Source organism: the organism of the source record quoted next, unplaced genomic scaffold (assembly GCF_019419815.1).
Source record: "Pyrus x bretschneideri cultivar Hongxiangsu unplaced genomic scaffold, Pyrus_bretschneideri_v1 Contig29, whole genome shotgun sequence".
Lineage (NCBI taxonomy): Eukaryota > Viridiplantae > Streptophyta > Magnoliopsida > Rosales > Rosaceae > Pyrus > Pyrus x bretschneideri.
The window spans coordinates 1,708,310-1,727,937 of record NW_025999601.1 but is presented as its reverse complement, the minus strand read 5'-3'; the positions used below and the strand labels follow the sequence as shown (position 1 = coordinate 1,727,937).

The 19,628-nt window shown below is 36.9% G+C and overlaps 2 protein-coding genes across 2 annotated transcripts; one reads left to right on the top strand and one right to left on the bottom strand.

The window, feature by feature from the left end:
• Window positions 1–2,067: 2,067 nt before the first annotated feature.
• LOC125479521 lies at window positions 2,068–4,947 on the bottom strand. The gene is made up of 2 exons (XM_048588969.1): window positions 3,464–4,947; window positions 2,068–2,839 (listed from the first exon to the last, which is right to left on the bottom strand). The coding sequence occupies exons 1-2, from the start codon at window positions 4,068–4,070 to the stop codon at window positions 2,814–2,816; spliced, it is 633 nt and encodes a 210-aa protein (XP_048444926.1). The 5' UTR covers window positions 4,071–4,947; the 3' UTR covers window positions 2,068–2,813.
• A 2,208-nt stretch (window positions 4,948–7,155) lies between these two features.
• On the top strand, window positions 7,156–18,406 carry LOC125479444 (pentatricopeptide repeat-containing protein At1g63080, mitochondrial-like). The gene is made up of 4 exons (XM_048588721.1): window positions 7,156–7,491; window positions 7,765–7,910; window positions 8,020–8,091; window positions 18,106–18,406. Exons 1-4 carry the CDS (start codon window positions 7,156–7,158, stop codon window positions 18,404–18,406), a joined length of 855 nt encoding a protein of 284 aa, XP_048444678.1.
• Window positions 18,407–19,628: the final 1,222 nt, after the last annotated feature.

The window sequence follows — 19,628 nt, the reverse complement described above, 5'->3', positions numbered from 1 at the left end:
TTGACGGTTGGGATCGTTGAAATTAGTTTTGGAGAATTCGTATGCCATCAATCAAGTTCCGTGTGTATGTGTGTGTGTATATATATATATTTATTAAGTAGATTTAAATCTATTTATTTTGTACGTATAAATTATAATTGACTGGTACACGGAATAGTACATACATCACGTGTCACGTGTGTCATTATAAAAATAGTGAGATATGTCATGACAGTCATGTGTATGATAAAAAGTTAATAACTTAAAAAAAAAAAAAAAATTTCTCACCACTTCTATTAATTTTCATTTTTCCCTCTCTTTTTTGTTTCCTTTTCAACTTTTTTTCTTATCATTTTCACTTTTCCCTCCAACATCTTTCCCTAATTCCCTCACTTTTTTGTTTTATTTTCAACTTTTCTTAACATTTTCATTTTCCCTCCATTTTTTTTTTCAAAAAGGGCGGCAAGTTGGCAAATGGCAATGGTAAGAAATTGATTATTGAAATTTGAGAATGGAAACAAATCACATATGAGTCCTGACGCATCAAATTTCAATGGATGCAAAATCATGCAAATATGCAATTCATGATCATGCATATTAAATTATTAATTAATAATTATTATAGTTTTTATAAAATTTAATATATATATATATATATAATTAGTATAGATAGACTTAATATTTCGGGAGTATAATTATTATAGTATATATAATTATTATAAATTTTATAGTTAATTTAATATATATATATATATATTTATTATAATTTTTAGGGGTATAAAATTGTAAAACTAATGTATATAATTATTACAGTATTTTTTTAGGGTTATAAAATTATAAAAATAATATTCTGCTTATCGTGTATCGTGTTTACCCACGTGTATACCCGACCCAACCCGTTATCTTAACAGGTGCTTATCGGGTTACCCGATAAGACCCGATTCGTTATCGTGTCGACCCAAACACCTGTTAATTTCGTGTCGTGTCGTGTCGGGTTATCGGGTCGTGTCAGAAATTGCCAGGCCTAGTGAGGACAAACCCGCTTATAGAGAGATTTATAGCAGCCATAGTGGGACAAACCACCATAGATGACGCTAGGTAAGGTAACTTAGTCACAGTTGGCCGAGTAGTGCACATCTATTGTGGAAAACAAGCCGTGTGAGATGTATCTGACCACCACAACCATTAATCCTTACCCAAATCACAAATAATGCCCAAAATCAGAGGGCATATCTCGAATTTAGGAAGAAACTCCAAAAAAATCGAAGGGTTGTTAGCAAAAATGGTGGGAAAAGGAGAGGGCGTTGGGCATCTCGGGGATCGGTGAAAAAGAAAAATGGCTGACGGGGGCAAGCGGACGCGCGAGACAGATTGGGGGCAAAGGGAAAAATTGTGAAAGGGGTCACTGATCAAGGGAGGAGAAGGAGAGGCAAAAACAAGGTGTGGGTGCATGGCAAAATTGAAGGAGAAGGAGAGAAAAAAAAAAGTATGGGTGTAGGGCGAAATTGAAGGAGGGGAGTAGGGGATAAGGAGAATGCAAGATAAAAAGGGTGGAGAGGGCTACCATCGACCTCAAGCCAGAGCGGAGAGCTGGCAGCGGTGATGCCAAATCTAGGGTTGAAGTGGGTGAGTGAGAGGATAAGGATCTAAATGGTCACGAGAGGATTTGATGTGGGATAATAATGTACACAATGTTGTAAAAACAGTTAAAAAAAAAAATCTAATCTCTTCCAAAAAGAACCATAATCTTCAATAGCTCTTCAATACATAAAAAAACATGTCAACTTCTTACCCAAGCTAATCTGAAAGGAAATGTAAACTGAAATGAATACACAATCAAGGGTGTTGAATTCAAAGACTGCAATACAATGGACACAAGAATTACAAGAAATCAATGAATCAATAACAATACAAACATCTCATGTAATTCATCATCTATATATCCAATGAGGCCTTATTCCGATATTGATTTTACATTTGTCATCCTTTCTGCAGTTTGTTTGCAAGAGGGAACGATGAAGCTACACTCCAGAATGTTAAGATAGTTGAAGAAGAAGATAGAAGAGAGAAAGAAATGAGAGGTTGAGAGAACAATCTGTATTTTGTTATTCCTATTTCTGAATAATGAGCACTCTGCTTTACAACTTCAGTTTTATATCTCAATACCCCAATCTCATCAATCTAATCAATATAGCTAACTAAATAATCTAGGATTGTGACAAGTGTCAACAACCCAATACATCACATTCTTCATTAGACTCCTAACATCCCTCCTCAAACTCAAGATTGGGGCACCCAATCATGAGGTTGAAGCATTCAGGTTGTCAAAAAAACATCAATGCAGAGTGTAGACAACTCGTTGATGAAGATCTGTTGTTGTTACTCCAGCCACTAGTAGAAACTTAAAAAAAAACAAAGGCTTTTAGCATGAACCATGAGCTTTGGCAATCTAAACTCTTTTTGGATAGTATTCCTTGCAATTGGAGAGTGGAGTATCTGGTCACTGCTGCACACATAGTTTGCAATAAGAAAACCTCCTAGCATCTGGAGCTTGTATTTTACCACCATTATATCGTGTATACCATAGTACCCAAATCAACGTAGACTTGGTGTCCCCACCCTTATAAAAAATTCTCATATGGTAGCCTAACTGAATATCAAATATACTTCCACCATTACATAACCGAAGTACATAAAATCCTCGGAACTCATGTACAACAGTTTGAGTAAGAACACCAATTTTCGCCTTGTTGTCAGAGTTAAGAATTGGAAATGTCACTTGAATACACGGTTGTAAACCCACTGAAATCAACTGAGAGTCTGCACTTGCCTTGTCAATACATTCCAAAACTTGTTTTTCCTGCATCAGTTAAAAACATTTCATCTTCTGAAACAATGAAGTGAGAGAGAGAACCAAACTTGCGATCATAAGCTGTATGAATGTCAACATTAGAATTGCTCTGTAGGTGTTTCATGATTTTGCAGGATGACTAGACACACTAGTTTGAGTTGTTGATCCAATGTGCTTTGACATGATTCAGGGGTTGAAACTGAAGATTAAGCATTATGTATGTGATAACAATCAGCATCAAAATGATCATTCTGTGAACAAATTTGATGTGTAGGAAATTCAGTGGTAGAGAATTAAGATATGGAGATGGAGGTGAGCCAAGAACTCCTGGTGAAAATTGAGGAAGAGACTTGTAGATATTAAATCTTTCACCATTATTGTAACGAAACCGACCTTTACCACAATTCTTGGACTGAAAATTCCTATAAGCACCATTATAACCACCGGCATGTTTACCATTGCTCAACTGACCACAAATATAACCATTGTAAGCCACATTATCATAGCTAGATTGGGCTGAACTACAATTGGATTAAGCATGATAGCCACCATTGTAACCAGCAACACTATTACCATTTATATTACTTGATTGACTAGCATGAAAATGAGAGCTAGAGAGAGGAAAGGAATAACCTTTTATCTCAGATTTAGATACAACAGCAGACAAAAAAGGTGGCATTGGAACACAATCCACAATGGCTTCCTCAGTGAGCAATTGTGCATGAAAATCCTCAAGTGAAATGACATTCTCACGCCCTCTTATTACACATTTAAATGTGTTGTAGTCTACAGGGTGTCCAATCAAGGCAATGATCACAATGTCTTCATTAGGAAATGTAACACCAAGAATAGAAAGTGCATCCCTTGCTTCTATAATTCTTCGAAGATACTGGGAAATTGAATCAGATCCTTTCTTAATGTTGTACAAATCAGTCTTTAACGTGATGATACTAGTTCTTGTGATTGGTAAGAAAATTTTGTTTTGAAGACGAACCCACATCTCTTGAGAACTCTTGCTTCCAATCACATAAGAAATCGCAGATGAAGAAAGTGTTGCAGTAAGTAACAACATCAAAGCATGATCATGCATTTTCCACACTTTAAATTCATCTAATTCTGGTCTGGCAAATGACTCATATATGATTACAGAATGTGTAGAGGTTGCTGTGTACTGAGGAGGACAAGGATTCGATCCATCAATGAATCCCATAATGCCATGACCTTGTAGCATCATCTTCATCAAAAAATGCCACTGCAAGTAGTTGGAGTCATCTAATTATATACAAACAGAGGAAGAAACAGATGGAATCAACGATACAATTGGGGATTGCAAAAGTTGCAATTATGCAGCTGTAACCATAACTTTTGTTGTAGAAATGAACAACCCAATACATCACATTGCAGATAGAGCAGAGAAAAGAAAAAGAATCTTGATCAAGAATCAAGAAGTCGAACAAGAAATCAATCGAAGTATAGAAGAAATGAGCGGAACCATGTTGTTGGTAATTAGCCCATTCAACTTGACTGAAACCCATGTTGAAACGGATGAAAAAACAAACACCTGGTTGATCAGCTTTCTTTGAGGATAAAAAACAAACACCTGGTGTGCAAGAACTTGCAGAATGCAGAATGCAGAACGCACAGAACCAAGAAAATCACAACCCAGAAAATCAGAAAGAAATCACAGAGAGATCATAGAAGAAAGAAATAGGTAGCGGAAGCAAAGAACCAAGGATCGAAAAAGCTTGCAACGAAGCTTATTCAGCGATGATACCATGTTAAGATAGTTGAAGAAGAAGATAGAAGAAAGAAAGAAACGAGAGGTAGAGAGAACAATCTGTATTTTGTTATTCCTATTTCTGAATAATGAGCACTCTGCCCTACAACTTCAGTTTTACATCTCAATACCCCAATCTCATCAATCTAATCAATATAGCTAACTAACTAATCTAGGATTGTGACAAGTGTCAACAACCCAATACATCACATTCTTCGTTATACTCCTAACACGGAAGAGTAGACTCTTTCTGAAGCAAGAACATTGGATTTTGATTTCACAATTTCAAGAGAGCACTTTCCATCACGCTCTCAAGGACAAGGTTGGTTTCCTTGCTTCCTTTTATCCAACATTTACTTGGTTCAGTGTGATGTGTGTGCTATGTCAAACAACTTAAAGCAAACATCTTATTAATCACTTTTCTTTTCTTTTGCAGATGTATCATGCCCTGATTTGTAAATACAGGCTATTCTCGAGTTAGGATGTAAACACATCTTAATTATAAGTAACGAAAATCTATAAGCAAGATATGATGAGAAATAATAAAAATGACTTATTTATAACAAATTGTGTTATATATAATAAATGCTTGAGTTCATCGGAGCTTATGCATAATATTTATCAAATATCATTGTAAAAGGAATACTAATTTACAACTGGTTTGCGGATGAAGTAGGCATCTAAACAATAATAATTAATGTTGTACCATACTTCATTAATTCCGAAACTACCGAGCACCGGTTAACTTAATACATTCAGGGACCCACTGAAAGATTCATGTTGAGGCACCACTGTCAAAGCACAAGAGTTTCTCTTCAACCAAGAGGCCAATCACAACGCTATGCGTGTCAACATCAGAATAAAACTCCTAGAGTCCCACATCGACCATAGACAGATGCTGAAAACTCTCCTCAACTACAAAAGGAGACTATTCTCCTACAATTGATCCCTAATACCATTATTGTACTTAAACTCATCATTCGAACTCACTAGTAATGATTATACTTGAACCCATATGTTGTGTAAACCCTTCTTTATTAATGAGAACTTCTTTATCCCATGGACATAGCCCAACTTAGGGTGAACCACGTACATCTCATAAATAGTGTTCGGTTTCATAAATATTGTTCAGTTTCATAAATAGTGTCTGTCATGGACGCATGGGTCCTGCGCGTCAGGTTTTTTATATTTTCTTTTTATATTAAATTGTGTCATTTTCATTAAAATTTAAGTTCTTTTGTCTTTATATATATATATATATTAAAATTTAAGAGTTTTTCATTAATATTTAATTCTTTTCATCAAATAAAATTATAGTATGGTTTTTATTAAAATAAACTTATTCCAAGCCCTTTCATGAAAACTCCCTATATAAAAAAAAAATGCTTGAGTTCATTGGAGCTTATGCATATTATCAAATATCATGGTATAAGGAGTACTAATTTACAACTAGTTCGCGGATGAAGTAGGCATTTAAACGATAATAATTAATGTTTGTATCATACTTCATCAATACTGAAACTACACAGCATTGATCAACTCAATATATTTAGGGACACACTGAAGGATTTGTGTTGAGGCACCAATGCCGAAGCACAAGAGTTTCTCTTCAACTAGGAGGTCAATCATCACGCGACACGTGTCGACATCATAATAAAGTTCCTATAGTCCCACATCGACTACAAACGGAAGCCAAAGACTCTCCTCAACTATAAAAGGAGACAATTCTTCCACAATTAACCCCTAATACTAGTATTGTAGGTAAATTCATCATTAGAAGTCACTAATGATGACTATACTTGAACCTATTTATTGTGTAAACACTTTGCTATTAATTAGAACTTCTCTACCCCGTGGACGTAGCCCAACTTATGGTAAACCACGTACATGTTGTGTTTGTTTTCCTATCTCTATCTCTTTACATGTTAACCTTATTAGGTGATCGGAGCAACCTTGTGAAGGTCACAAACTTGACACTTTACGTTGTTCCAAAGTCTAACTGATTATGTGCATCAACAATTAATATATAGAAATTTTTGCACCCGTGCTTGAAAATCTACAAATTTTTTTACTCTATGTTCAAGACCTTCTCCATCATCTGGATAAATTAACAATTAGACGTTGAACACAACTTAGACTCAACATTTTTCTTGTTGCATGAAACTAAGGAATTGTAATGCAATGTAATTAAATATTAATAACCAAACGGTATTGAAAAATACGCAAGCTTCAACATAAATGAGATGAGGTATGATATTACAATATTTAAAAAATGGGGTATGAGATTGTAGTTGAATTCACAGTTGAGATAATTTGATGTAATTTACCCTAAATGTTAATAACCACTTGGCATTGAAAAATCATGCAAGCTTCAACAAAAATGAAGTTTCTTCCACCCAAACACCTAAATATTAATAACCACATAACAATTTTTAATCTTCTCCCGACTTCGTCTCTTTTTCACTCCACCAAACACTAGCGAAGTTTTTCTCGTGTGCTGAAGTGTTTTGTATAGTGGAGCTCAGGTTTGGAGGCTGAATCGCTGAAGATGATGCGGGCAACAATTGCTTCTTCTTCTTTGAAGGTTGGTTATTGTAAACCGAATGTGGTTACTTTCGGTACCCTTTGCGCCAACGGTAACAACACTTCAGCAATCCAATTGCTTAAGAAGATGGGAGAAGGGGCGTGCAAGCCTAACATAGTTATTTATAACACGATTATTGACAGTCTTTGTAAAGATACTCTAGTTGTGGATGCATTGAACCTCTTCTCAGAAATGATGAGTAAGGGTATTGCTCCAGATGTCATGACCTATACCTGTTTGATTCATGGAGTTTGCAAATTGCAGGATTGGAAAGAAGCTACAAGATTGTTGAATGAAATGGTGAGTAAACATATTTATTCCAAATGTGCGCACCTTCAGTGTCATGGTTGATACATTTTGTAAAGAGGGGATGGTCCAAGAAGCAAGGAGCGTGGTTGAAATGATGATTCAAAGAGATATTAACCTAGTACGATTACTTACAGGTCGCTTATGGATGGGTATTGTCTGCGAGGAGAAATGGACGAGGCGAAAAAGGTTTTTGAAGTAATGCTTAGCAAAGGCTGCATGGTCGATGGTCGTAGTTATAACATATTGATAAACGGCTATTGTAAGCTTAAAAGGATGGATGATGCCCGGATGCTTTTTCTGGAAATGTCTCATAGGGGAATTGTTCCAAATACGGTTACGTATAGTACTCTTATTGATGGATTTTGCAAGATGGGGAGAACACAAGATGCAATGAACTTGTTCTTTCAAATGTAAAAACCAACAATTTCCCAAGGCAGTTGAATTGTTGGAAGAGACGGAGGGAAAGAAGTTGGATTTTGATATTGTAACATACAATATTCTTATTCAAGGTTTGTGCAGAGCTGAAAAAGTTTCAAATGCATGGGATCTCTTTCAGAGTTTGTCATTAAAAGGAATTCAACCTGATGTCAGGTCATATAATATAATGATTTGTGGATTTTGTAATTTGGGGGGGGGGGGGGGGGGGGGGGGGGGGGGGGGGGGACATCATGGGCGGTGAGGCTTATTCAAGAAATGGTGGAGAGAGGTTTTTCTGCAGATGCATCAACTGCGGAGTTGATCGTTAATTTATTGTCTAAAGATGAAGTAGATCCTGCTTTGTTTGCATTTATAGAAAGTCTGCAATGAAACTAATTTGCATCTTTGCAGTTTAGACAAGTTTCAGGGCTTCCTTCCCGTGAATGCCGAGGGTGTTGTTCCACTGCTGTGTCCAATTCAGGTAGCCATTCATTCATGTATCGCCTAGTGATGTATGGTATGTGTTATTAATCTAATCTATCAAGTGATAAAGCAAGTTTTATGTTACACTTTTAAGATGATGATACCTGCAACCACTCATCTAGTAAAATACTCAAACAAACAGCCAATTAGAACACAACACCTTCAAAAGTACAATGAGTGATTATATTACGTACTTAAATTTATTGTAGCAGTTGGTGTTGTTTTGGTGTAATGTATAATTCATATCCACAAGGATCAAGAAAGAAGTTGAGATTACTCTTAACACACGTGATTATGCGTGATGTATTTTGAACTTAATACATGGTTTGGCTAACAATGTACATAATTTGCTAGGGTGGACAACTGCTTGCATCGAGAATGAGTGATTATATTAGGTACTTAAATTTATTGTAGCAAAGCTTGTATTGGCGTTATTTTGGTGTAAGAGCAATTTCAGTGTTGCTAATCTCCCAAGTGAATAGTAATTGCATTTAATGAATAGTAATTGCACAAGTGCATCTCCATCCCTAAATTGAATAGCTCATATTAAAATATTATTTTTAATAAAATAATGAAAAATAGTTTTATTTTTAAATTCTGATAATATAATAAAGATTTGTTGACAGTATTTGAAAATATTAAAGTGTGGTGTAAGGTAGAATAACATGGTTAAGTGTTTATAGATGAAAAGTTATAAATTTGTTATACTCTTTTGTTATAAACTTCTTGTTTAAGTGTGGTTGTTAAATCCTAGATTAGATTAAATTCTAGTTATTCTTTCCTGTTAGGACTTGTATTCCTTGAAGGAGAAAGAATTTTTTTTTCTCTCTTATTACTATAAATAAAGGCACTACGTATGGGGAATAACATATCCTCTACACAACCCTAGAAACACATCTCTCTCTATATTCTCTTTGTGCTGCCGGTCCCTTCTCCCTTGTCAGTTAAATATAGGTGGCAACGTGTTATCAGCACGCACCTACCGCTGCGCTTAGACCATTTACAAAAGAAATGCCAAATTATAAGAGTCAAATTACAATTGATGGCTAATGTGGCAATCTAAAGCCTTATGTCAAATTTTGTAATTCTCCAACTGAATTGTCAAATGTTATTTTATTATTTAAATAGAGCTTTAAATGATTGTAATTATTAAAAAAAATGTTGAAATAAATTTTTTATTGGTTGTTAGTGGAAGAGACCTCCTATTAAAATGATTTTAAAATAAATTTGACCTTGATGTCAAATTTGACATCAAATCACTAAGCCTTCAAATCCAGTCAACAAATAACATTTCGGTTGGAGAGATTTTTTATGTCAAATATGCACAGTGGCATTTCACCTAGGATTTTGACATCTCTTTTGGAGGTGCTCTTACGAATTTGACGTGGAAGTTTTCCGCATCAAACCAGTTCATCAATATCATCACGCAATCAAGTTCTTTCAAAACAACGATTTTTATCTCGATATTTTTGCAGCCCTGATAGCATGAACATTCACCATAATGCATGATCCAACTTTACGTTTTTTTTAATTTTAGATTCTACATAAATTGTGTATGCATTATATCCATAACTATTGAATTATGTAAATTGATTATTGCCATGAATTGCAACATATATCATGCATTAAATTTATATGTTAAATTAATATGAAAAAAAGGGTTTCGTAAAACCCTAACATTGCCGGCTCTATGTCGTGCTGCCGTGCAAGCCGCTAGCACCAGGCCAGTAACCTGCGTCGGCCTGGCGAGCCCAGCTTAACCACGGATTACAAGGTAGCAAGCCCATAACCAAATGGTGCGTTTTAGGCGCCATCGTCCTTATCTGAAACCCTCAGCCTGAAGCCCAGGTCCCCCCCTCGTTGATTTTTTTCGACGAAAACACAATTGGTAGTCATGTGATTTAGATAAAACTCATCGTTTTCCAGAAGAATTTCATGAGTTTTTCATAGGATTCACTCGAATCACTTTGGTTATCACTAACCCCAACGTTGATGTTCAACCTCCTTCGTCAAATCTTGGTTCTCCAATGAATCACGGCTTGCACCAACCATGAAACACTGCATGAAATGACACAGTTGACCATCTCCGACAGATCCTCACACCTAGCGCCGTTAGGATGGCCTAAAGATCCAAAATCGAGTCTTAACGGGGCCTCAAATTCCTTTAGTCCATCTCGCACAACACTCTTTTGTTGGGCCTGGTTATGCCCATAACCTTGATCCACATCACTAGCCCTTTAGGCTTTGTTAATAACCTGGCCCGAGAACTAGTTGAGCCCTTCTGGGCTCTTGCCGTCTCTCCCATGCACCGTGTCACATATAATCACAGCCTTTGTTGGTGCATGTGTGTTTGTGTCGCACCGGATCTTAACCCAAGTGGCTGTTGTGGTTTTCCTACGCTGCGCCTATGCTTTGGGCTTGGCCTTTTTGCAGTCTACCCAAATTTATTTTGGATTGATCAGCTCGTGCCAAACCCTCAGCCCAATTTTTTGGCTTGGACCACGGTACAAATTTACTCAACCCACCTGCAGGTTTATGGTCCCTGTTTTTGGACCCCGAGTTTAATTGTTTAATTTTTTTTAAACAATTTGGGTTTTATAATTTTTCACCCACACTTTAAATTTGGCCTGAAGTCCAAATAATTAATTCAATTATAATTATAGACCTAAAGTTCTATTTGCATATTTTATTGTTGCATATTTCTGTATATATATTTATGTTTGTCAGCACGAACATATGAACCTGAAGTTCATAATTGTTTCTAGAAACATGCCTTGTTTGAAAATCTGAAGTTTTCCTTAAAAACATCATCTATGAAATCCCGAAGCATTTTCATGTGAATTTAAACCAATACATGTCTATTGGAACCTGAATGTTCTACTCCTATGTGAATGGATTGATTTTTTTCTCCATTAAACTAACCACATCTTGGACATTTATTTTGTGATAGGAACATGTCGAATTTGAACAAACTTGACTTCATCGCTTTAAAGGTCTATGGAATGAACTACCACAAGTAAGTCGAAGATGTGAAGCTTCACCACACTGTAAAGAATTTGCGTTCTGCCATTGAAGATGAAACAGATAACCCGGTTAGCGAAGCTGAGAAAGCCACTTCCATGATCTTCATCCGAAGACACATTCATGATGCACTGCAAACCGAGTACCTTGTTGAGGAGGATCTACAAGCACTCTGGGTCGCTTTAGCTGATCGCTTTAATCACCAAAAGGACATCTTCTTGCCTAAAGCAAGACATGACTGGCAGCATTTGTGCTTCCAAGACTTTAAGTCTGTGAAGAATCTGATCACTTTTCAAGTTCTGTAACAAGACCTTGACCGATGATGATATCTTAGAAAAAACTTATTCAACCTTCCCTACTACTAATATTGTCCTGCAGCAACATTATAAGGCTCATAAGTTCACTAAGTTTTCAGATTTGATCTCTGTTTTACTTCTTGCTGAAAAGCAGAATCAGCTGTTGATGAAGAATCATAAAGCTCGACCTACTGGTGTGCTTGAATTACATCATAGCACAAAAAAACACCCAAAATGCCAAAATAGGCGTGGTAGGGTGGCCAGAAGCTACCCTGTCAAGGTCAACAGAGCCTAGGCCTGTCTAAGGGAGGAAACCGAGCCCAGAAATGCCCTAATCTCGCTTTTAAGGCCCCCAAACTTCAAGAATGAGGGCAAAGTGCTTGAAACCATGGATACAGACATGTATTATCGATGTGGTTCAAAGGATCATTTGTCCCGTGTTTGCCGAGCTCCCTAGAAGGTTGTAAGGTTGTAACTGAATATCATTCTCGTTGTATGAAGTTTGATCAAACTTTGCGCAAGTGGATGAACCAGAGAGTACCAAGATTGAGTTTTCTGACTTTCAAGAAGCTATTACCCTTATGGAATTTTAGAATCTTAGACATAAACTGTTTTTCTAGTTGAAATTTAGACAATGGGGCCGAATTCCACCTAGTGGCCAAACCCCCATTGTGTTTTTGGTTAAATTTTGAACAATTTTCCTTTATGTTTGGATTATTTGTTTGTGATTTGTTTTTGGATATTAAGTTTTAATTAATTACCATCCTTGAATACTTAAATTATTTTGAATGGATTTTGTTTCAAGAACTTTTATTCATGTGACCAATTCAAAGTAATTTTTATTTCTAGGTATGACTAGTGGGAAAGTTAGTTGTCTGGTAGATAGTGCAACCACACACACAGTTTTGCATGAACACATCTATTTCACTAACATCATACCTAAGAATGCACCGTTGACAACCCTCTCAGGCCCATCCAACCTTATCGAAGGATACGGTAAGACATGTATAATGTTGCCCAATGGTACAATTTTGACCATTGATGAGACACTTTATTCTCCACCTTCCGGAAGAACGTTGTTGAGTTTCAAGGACATTAGAGATAAAAATTACCACGCTGAAACATATGTAGAAAATGGAGTTGAGTTTTTGTGCATAACTTCCTACGAATATGGCCAGAAACGTATTTTAGAGAAGATAGAGTGTATCCCAAGTGGTCTGTATACTATGACCATAGGCCCTATAGAAAGCCACTATGTGGCCAACCCTACCTCTAGGACCGTGCATGAAATTACACTTTAGAATGATTGTTTGGGACACCCTGAACGAACAACAATGCGCTATATCTTCAAATCATCACACGGGCATCTACTAGCCCGAAGTTTAGGTTCGATTCAAGGAATCACATGTCCAAACTACTCCATGGGAAAACTTATTATTAAGCCTTCTTATGACAAGATTCGTTCAAAACCTCTTATTTTTCTATGAAGGATTCTGGGGGACATTTATGGACCGATTTATCCTATATGTCGACCATTTAGATATTTTATGGTTTTGGTTGACGTTTCCACACGTTGGTTACACATGTGCTTGTTGTCCACAAAGAATGCTACATTCTCCAAACAGTTGGCCCAGGTTATCAAGCTTAGGGCTCACCATCCTGATTATCCTATCAAATCTATTCGATTGTATAATGCTGGAGAATTCACATCTAAAACTTTTGATGACTATTGCATGTTTGTTGGGGTTAAAGTTGAACATCCAGTACCCCATGTTCACACCCAAAACGACCTCGTAGAGACATTCATTAAGTGCTTACAAATAATTGCTCGATCACTGGTCATACGTATCAATATTGCACGTAGCCATGTTGGTTCGCCTGATGCTTATTGCGACCCAACCATATAATGTCTTTCAATTGGTTACCGGTTACGAGCCCAACATATCACATCTGCGCATTTTTGGTTGTGCGGTCTATGTGCCGATTTCACTGTCTTTATGTACAAAAATAGGGTCTCAGGGAAGGATGGGAATCTATGTCGAATATGATTCTCCTTCAATTATTCGTTAGTTAGAACCTTTGATAAGCAATCTATTTATCGCTCATTTTGTGGATTATCACTTATATAGGATAGTCTTCCTGTTGTGAGGGGCAGATAAGAACGTTAACATTCTTGAAGAATGACGTGAATTATCGTGGACGACTCCCACTTTGTGTCATTTAGATCCATGCACCGCTCAGTCTGAAACTAAATTGTAGTGTATATTAGATCTCCAGAGCATAGCTCAGAGCATGCTAGATGCTTTCACTGATCTAGCATGAGTGATAAGATCACATATTCCAGCTGCAAATGTTCCTACAAAGATATATGTACCAAATGTATGATAGACTTCCCTTATGGAGGCCCGAGACGCCACTTTGGTCGATCGACGTACATTAGTGGCTAGCCAATCATTTGCCCCTACACACAAGTATGGCAGACCACTTGATTTAAAGGATTCATACCCCCGGAAGAGGAAACACACAACAGATGCACTTTAAAAGCCTACCGTGAATTCGAGTGTCGCCTACTCATTATATCCAACTCATGAGGAAATTCTAGATTACGGAAGCGTCCTTGAAGAGACAAATCCACCTCCCGAGAATCAAGAGATTTTGGTCCATTATGCTAGCTTAGATGATGTTTGGTGTAGAAATGAGATGATCGTCGACAATGCATTAGCATATGCAGTAGCTACTAAGATCATGTTGATCGATGACATTGAACCTCATTCCGTTAATGAATGTTGAAGTAGAACTGATTGGTCAAACTGGAAACAAGCAATCCAAGTCGAACTCGATTCGCTTGCGAAACGTAAGGTGTTTGGACCTATAGCTTGTGCTTCTCCATATATGAAGCTTGTTGGTTACAAGTGGGTTTTCATTCGAAAACGTAATGAGAAGAATGAAATTGTGCTTTACAAAGCTCGTCTTGTTGCGCAAGGCTTCTTACAACACCTCGAGATTGACTATGACGAAACTTTTTCACCCATTATGGATGTGATTACTTTTCGCTACCCTATCAGTTTGGTAGTTTCCCAAAAATTGAGCATGCAGCTGATGGACATAGTAACTGCATATCTCTATGGGGATCTTGATACGAAAATTTATATGAAAGTTCCCGAAGGACTTACATTGACTGTATCAAATGTTTCCAAACCCCGGAACATGCTTTCAATTCGGCAGAGACGTTCACTTTACGATTTGAAGCAATTCGAAAGAATGTGGTATAACCGTCAGAATAAGTATTTAACTAGTCAGGGATATATGAACAACGAATTATGCCCTTGTGTGTTCATTAATAAGCCACATTCTGGTTTTGCGATTGTTGCAGTTTATGTCGACGACATGAATCTCGTTGGAACTCCTGAAAAGATCGTAAGAACTGTTGCGCACTTGAAGTCAAAATTTGAGATGAAAGATCTAGGAAAGACTTGATATTGTCTCAGTCTTAAGATAGAGCACCGTTCGGATGGAATTTTAGTACATCAATCGAACTACACCCAGAAGGTGTTGCACTGCTTTAACGAGGATAAAGCAAAGCCTTCACGTACTTCTATGGTCGTTCGATCGCTAGATGCAAAACAAGATCCCTGTCGTTCGAATGAGGATGATGAAAAGATTCTAGAGTCTGAAGTTCCTTATCGAAGTGCGATATGCGCTTTATTGTACTTAGCTCAGTGCACTATACTCGACATCTCCTTTGCTGCTAATCTTTTGGCAGGATATAATAATGCACCAACACGTAGACACTAGACTGGTGTTAAAGACATCTTCTGCTACCTTAAGGGTACTATAGATCTAGGTTTGTTCTATCCCTATGGATCCTTGAGTGATGCCGCACCCCTTAGCTCGAGTCGATTCTTGCCTTGTTGGTTATTCCGACGCAGGATACTTATCTAATCCGCACAGGCACGCTCTTAAACTGGTTATATCTTTACTGTTAGAGGCACCACAATCTCTTGGAGGCCAACTAAACAGACCTTAGTTGCCACTTCGTCTAACCATGCTAAAATTCTTTCCTTATACGAAGCAACTCGGGAATGCTTTTGGTTGAGAGCAGTTATGGGCCATATTTGAAGCTCCTGCAATCTTTACCCCATCATTGATGTCTTGACGATGATCTATGAAGATAATGCAACATGCATCGAACAACTTAAGAAGAGTTACATCAAAGGAGACAACACTAAACACATTGCGCCGAAGTTCTTCTTCTCACATCAACAACAAGAGCATAAGAAGATTGAAGTCACGCAAATCCATTCAGAAGATAATCTGGCCGACCTCTTCACCAATTCACTACTAAATGCGACATTTCAGAAGCTTGTTCAAGGAATTGGTATGCATAAACTTTCTGAGTTGTAACATTGCTAGATCTTTTTGGAATTGTGTCAAACTCAGGTGAAGTATCCTGAAGTATTCTTATTTGATCTTAATGTACTCTTTTTCCTACAATTAGAAGAATTTTTCCCACTGGGTTTTTGCTACCTAACTAGGTTTTGACGAGGCACCAAACTTGGGTTGATCATATCCCTGATGACATCCCGTAAATGTTTCATTTGACTTTGCGTTTCTAAAGCATTTTTTCTTAGACTATGGATTTTGTCCCTACTCGGGTTTTTACCATAGCCAATAGGGTTTTTTGTGAGACTTACTTCCTTATGCAAGTTCCTACCTTATTTGAGAATAGCGTGTTCCAAGAATCAATGCCGACAAGTCGACTTCCTCAACCACTACATGATGCCGAATCTCCTTTAGTATTTACACACTCAAGGCGGAGTGTTATAAACTCCTTGTTGATGTGTGATTGTATAAATCTTAGATTAGATTTGATTCTAGTTATTCTTTCCTATTAGGATTTGTATTTCTTGGAGGAAAAGGATTTCTTCTCTCTCTTATTACTATAAATAAAGGCACTGCGTAGGGGGAATAACACATCCTCTACACAACCCTACAAACATATCTCTCTCTATTCTCTCTATGCAGCCATCTCCCTCTCCCATGTCAGTTAAATATAGGTCACAACATGTTTTGTATGGGATCTCTTTCGTAGTTTATCATCAAAAGGAATTCAGCCTAATGTCAAGGCATATACTATAATGATTAGTGGATTTTGTGATGGGTGGCTAACATGTGAAGCAGAAAACTTGCCAAGGGAAATGGAAGTGAGCGGTTGTTCTCTAGATGGTTGCACATACAACACAATTATCCGAGGGTTTTTCAATAACAATGAGACATCAAGGGCAGTGGATTATCCAAGAAATGGTGGAGAGGGGTTTTTCTGCAGATGTTTTAACTATGGAGTTGATCGTTAATTTATTATCTAAAAATAAAGTCGATCCCGCTTTGTTGGCATTTATAGAAAGTCCGTGATGAAACTGATATGCATCTTTGCAGTTTTGACAAGTTTCTGTGCTTCCTTCCCTTGAATGCTGCATTGGAGGGAGTTGTTTCGCTGCTGAGTCCAGTTCGGGTAGTCATTCATTCATGCTTCGTCTAGTGATGTATGATACGTTTTAGTAATTTAATCTATCAAGTGGCAGAGCAACTTTTATGTTAATCTTTTAAGATGATGAAATATGTTGGAGAAGCAGAGTACCTGGACTGCTATGAAATTTGTAAACGCATTTATGGCTTGGTTTAACTCCACGTTTATTTTTTTGGTAATAATTCTGTTAAGCATATGAGTCTGATGGAAGAAGCAATGAACGAAATGATAGCTACAGGAGTAGGACTCAATCCATTTTTAAAATTCCGCACTTACTCCAACACCAGATACGATATAGACATCTGATCAAATAAAAAAATAAAAAACAAAAAACCAAATAATATTTTATTTTAATATTTTATAACAATTACACAAATGAACATGGAGATTTAAGTGGTTCACCAATTTGGTTACATTCATGAGGGTTTGTTTGCGTTTGTATTTCACTACATAAGATAATCTTACAAATCGGTTACATCCATGAGGGCTTGTTTGCGTTTGTATTTCACTACATAGTATGTGGTGTTTGCGTTTGTTACAAGACCATATTAATCTACTTTGTTTTTCACTGGATCATAGTTTGTGTGTTGATAATATGTGGCATAAATTAATAAAAATGCTACACGAGAGAGAGAGAGAGAGAGAAACGTTTACAGAAACGGTTTCAGTAGGAGTTGCAATAGCCATCTGCAAATATAAAAAAAATGTGATTAATAAGATGCTCTTTCCTTAAGGTTTTTGACATAACACACAAACACGTATCACACTTACGAAAGGAACAAAGTAATGTAAAAGCAGTGTAAAAACACTAGATAAATTTTAATGCAAAAATGATATAATTGTATATCATGATAAAAATAGACATGAAAGTGTGGATAATGACGACGACAACAGTGGCGAGGGCAATAGTGGTAGGGATGGCAACAATGACGATGGTGACGGTTGTGGTTGTGGTGGCAAAGTGGTGGTTGTGTTTATGGTGGTGGTGGTGGTTGTGGCGGCAACAATGGTTGTGGCAGTTGTGGTGGTGGTGGTAATCGTGGCGGTATGGCTGTGGTGGTGTTTTGTATTGGTGGTGGAGATGGCGCGACTGTGGTGTGGGCCATGTGGTGGTGGTGGCAACAATGGTGGTGATAATGGCAATGGTGGTGTAAGAGGTTAGTGTTTATAGTGGTAGGTGGTGGACCGGTGGTGATCAATTTGTTCTCTAAAGATAAATAATATCATTCTTTAAAACTAATGGGCGTGTTGCATGAATTAAAAATAAGGAAAACAAATGAAAAGGTCTTCAAACTTTTGAATTTTAACCAAAAGTCATGTACTAACTTTATTTAATGGTTAGGACAAAACCCACACTAAACCGGCCCAGTAAAGTTGGCCCAAGCAAAAAAAAAATTTATCGAGCTTCCAATTTTACCCCTAATGTCAAGTCTTGGCCCGTTTATTTGGTCTGTTTCCTTTATATCTTCTTCTCCGTCCAAAAATAGGGGTGTGCTATCCACACACCCCATTTTAATTCTCACACACCCCTTGATAATTTCTGTCTATTGATTTTTTTTTTCAATTCATCCGATCTGACGATCGAAAATTAAAAGGGTGTGTGAAAAGTAAAATGAGGTGTGTGGATATCACACCCCTAAAAAATACAATACTCTTTATGATTTCTTTTTACAAATTTCGGTGAGATGTGGGTTGTTTTCTCAAATTTCAGTCCATTGAAGTTGAAGTTGAAATTGATTGCGAAGTTGTCAAATGCATATTTTAGGCTGTTCGACTCCAACATGCTCATCAACAACATCACGATGGTGATATGCTTGGATGATTACCATTCCCTAGACAGGTTTACCATTCCCTAGACAGGACAGGGAGGAAGAAGAAAGGAGTGACGATGCTAGACCCATGAGCTAACGACTTCGATCTTACGCTAGACCCAATAACCTACCTGTTTTCAGTTTCATAAATAGTCAGTTTTAGTGTACTCGTTCTCAGTTTCATAAATGGTTAGTTTCAAAAATAGCGTACTCGTTTTCAGTTTCATAAATAGTGTACTCATGTTGAGTTTCATAATTAGTGTACCCATTTTCAGTTTCATAAATAGTACTCATGTTGAGTTTCATAAATGGTCAATTTCATAAATAGTGTACCCGTTTTCAATTTCATAAATAGTATACCTGTGTTGAGTTTCATAAATAGTGTAAACATTTTCAATTTCATAAATAGTGTACCCATGTTGAGTTTCATAAATAGTTAGTTTTGTAAATAGTGTACTTGTGTTGAGTTTCATAAATAGTTTAGTTCTTGGGTTTAGCTAACTAGATTAAAGCATTTGTGATTTTTGCATGTCTTTTTTCTTCTTTAGCATTCGTTATTTTCATTCTCTTTTA

What these genes read in the sequence shown, in the direction of transcription:
- LOC125479444 (XM_048588721.1), top strand. Translation starts at nt 7,156, where the DNA reads ATGATGCGGGCAACAATTGCTTCTTCTTCTTTGAAGGTTGGTTATTGT. An exon ending in CAAGATTGTTGAATGAAATG is followed by an intron (nt 7,492 to 7,764) that starts GTGAGTAAACAT and finishes GGCTATTGTAAG; the next exon opens with CTTAAAAGGATGGATGATGC. An exon ending in ATGAACTTGTTCTTTCAAAT is followed by an intron (nt 7,911 to 8,019) that starts GTAAAAACCAAC and finishes AGGTTTGTGCAG; the next exon opens with AGCTGAAAAAGTTTCAAATG.
- LOC125479521 (XM_048588969.1), bottom strand. Translation starts at nt 4,070, where the DNA reads ATGAAGATGATGCTACAAGGTCATGGCATTATGGGATTCATTGATGGA. An exon ending in ATCTAAATCTGAGATAAAAG is followed by an intron (nt 2,840 to 3,463) that starts GTTATTCCTTTC and finishes TAACTGATGCAG; the next exon opens with GAAAAACAAGTTTTGGAATG.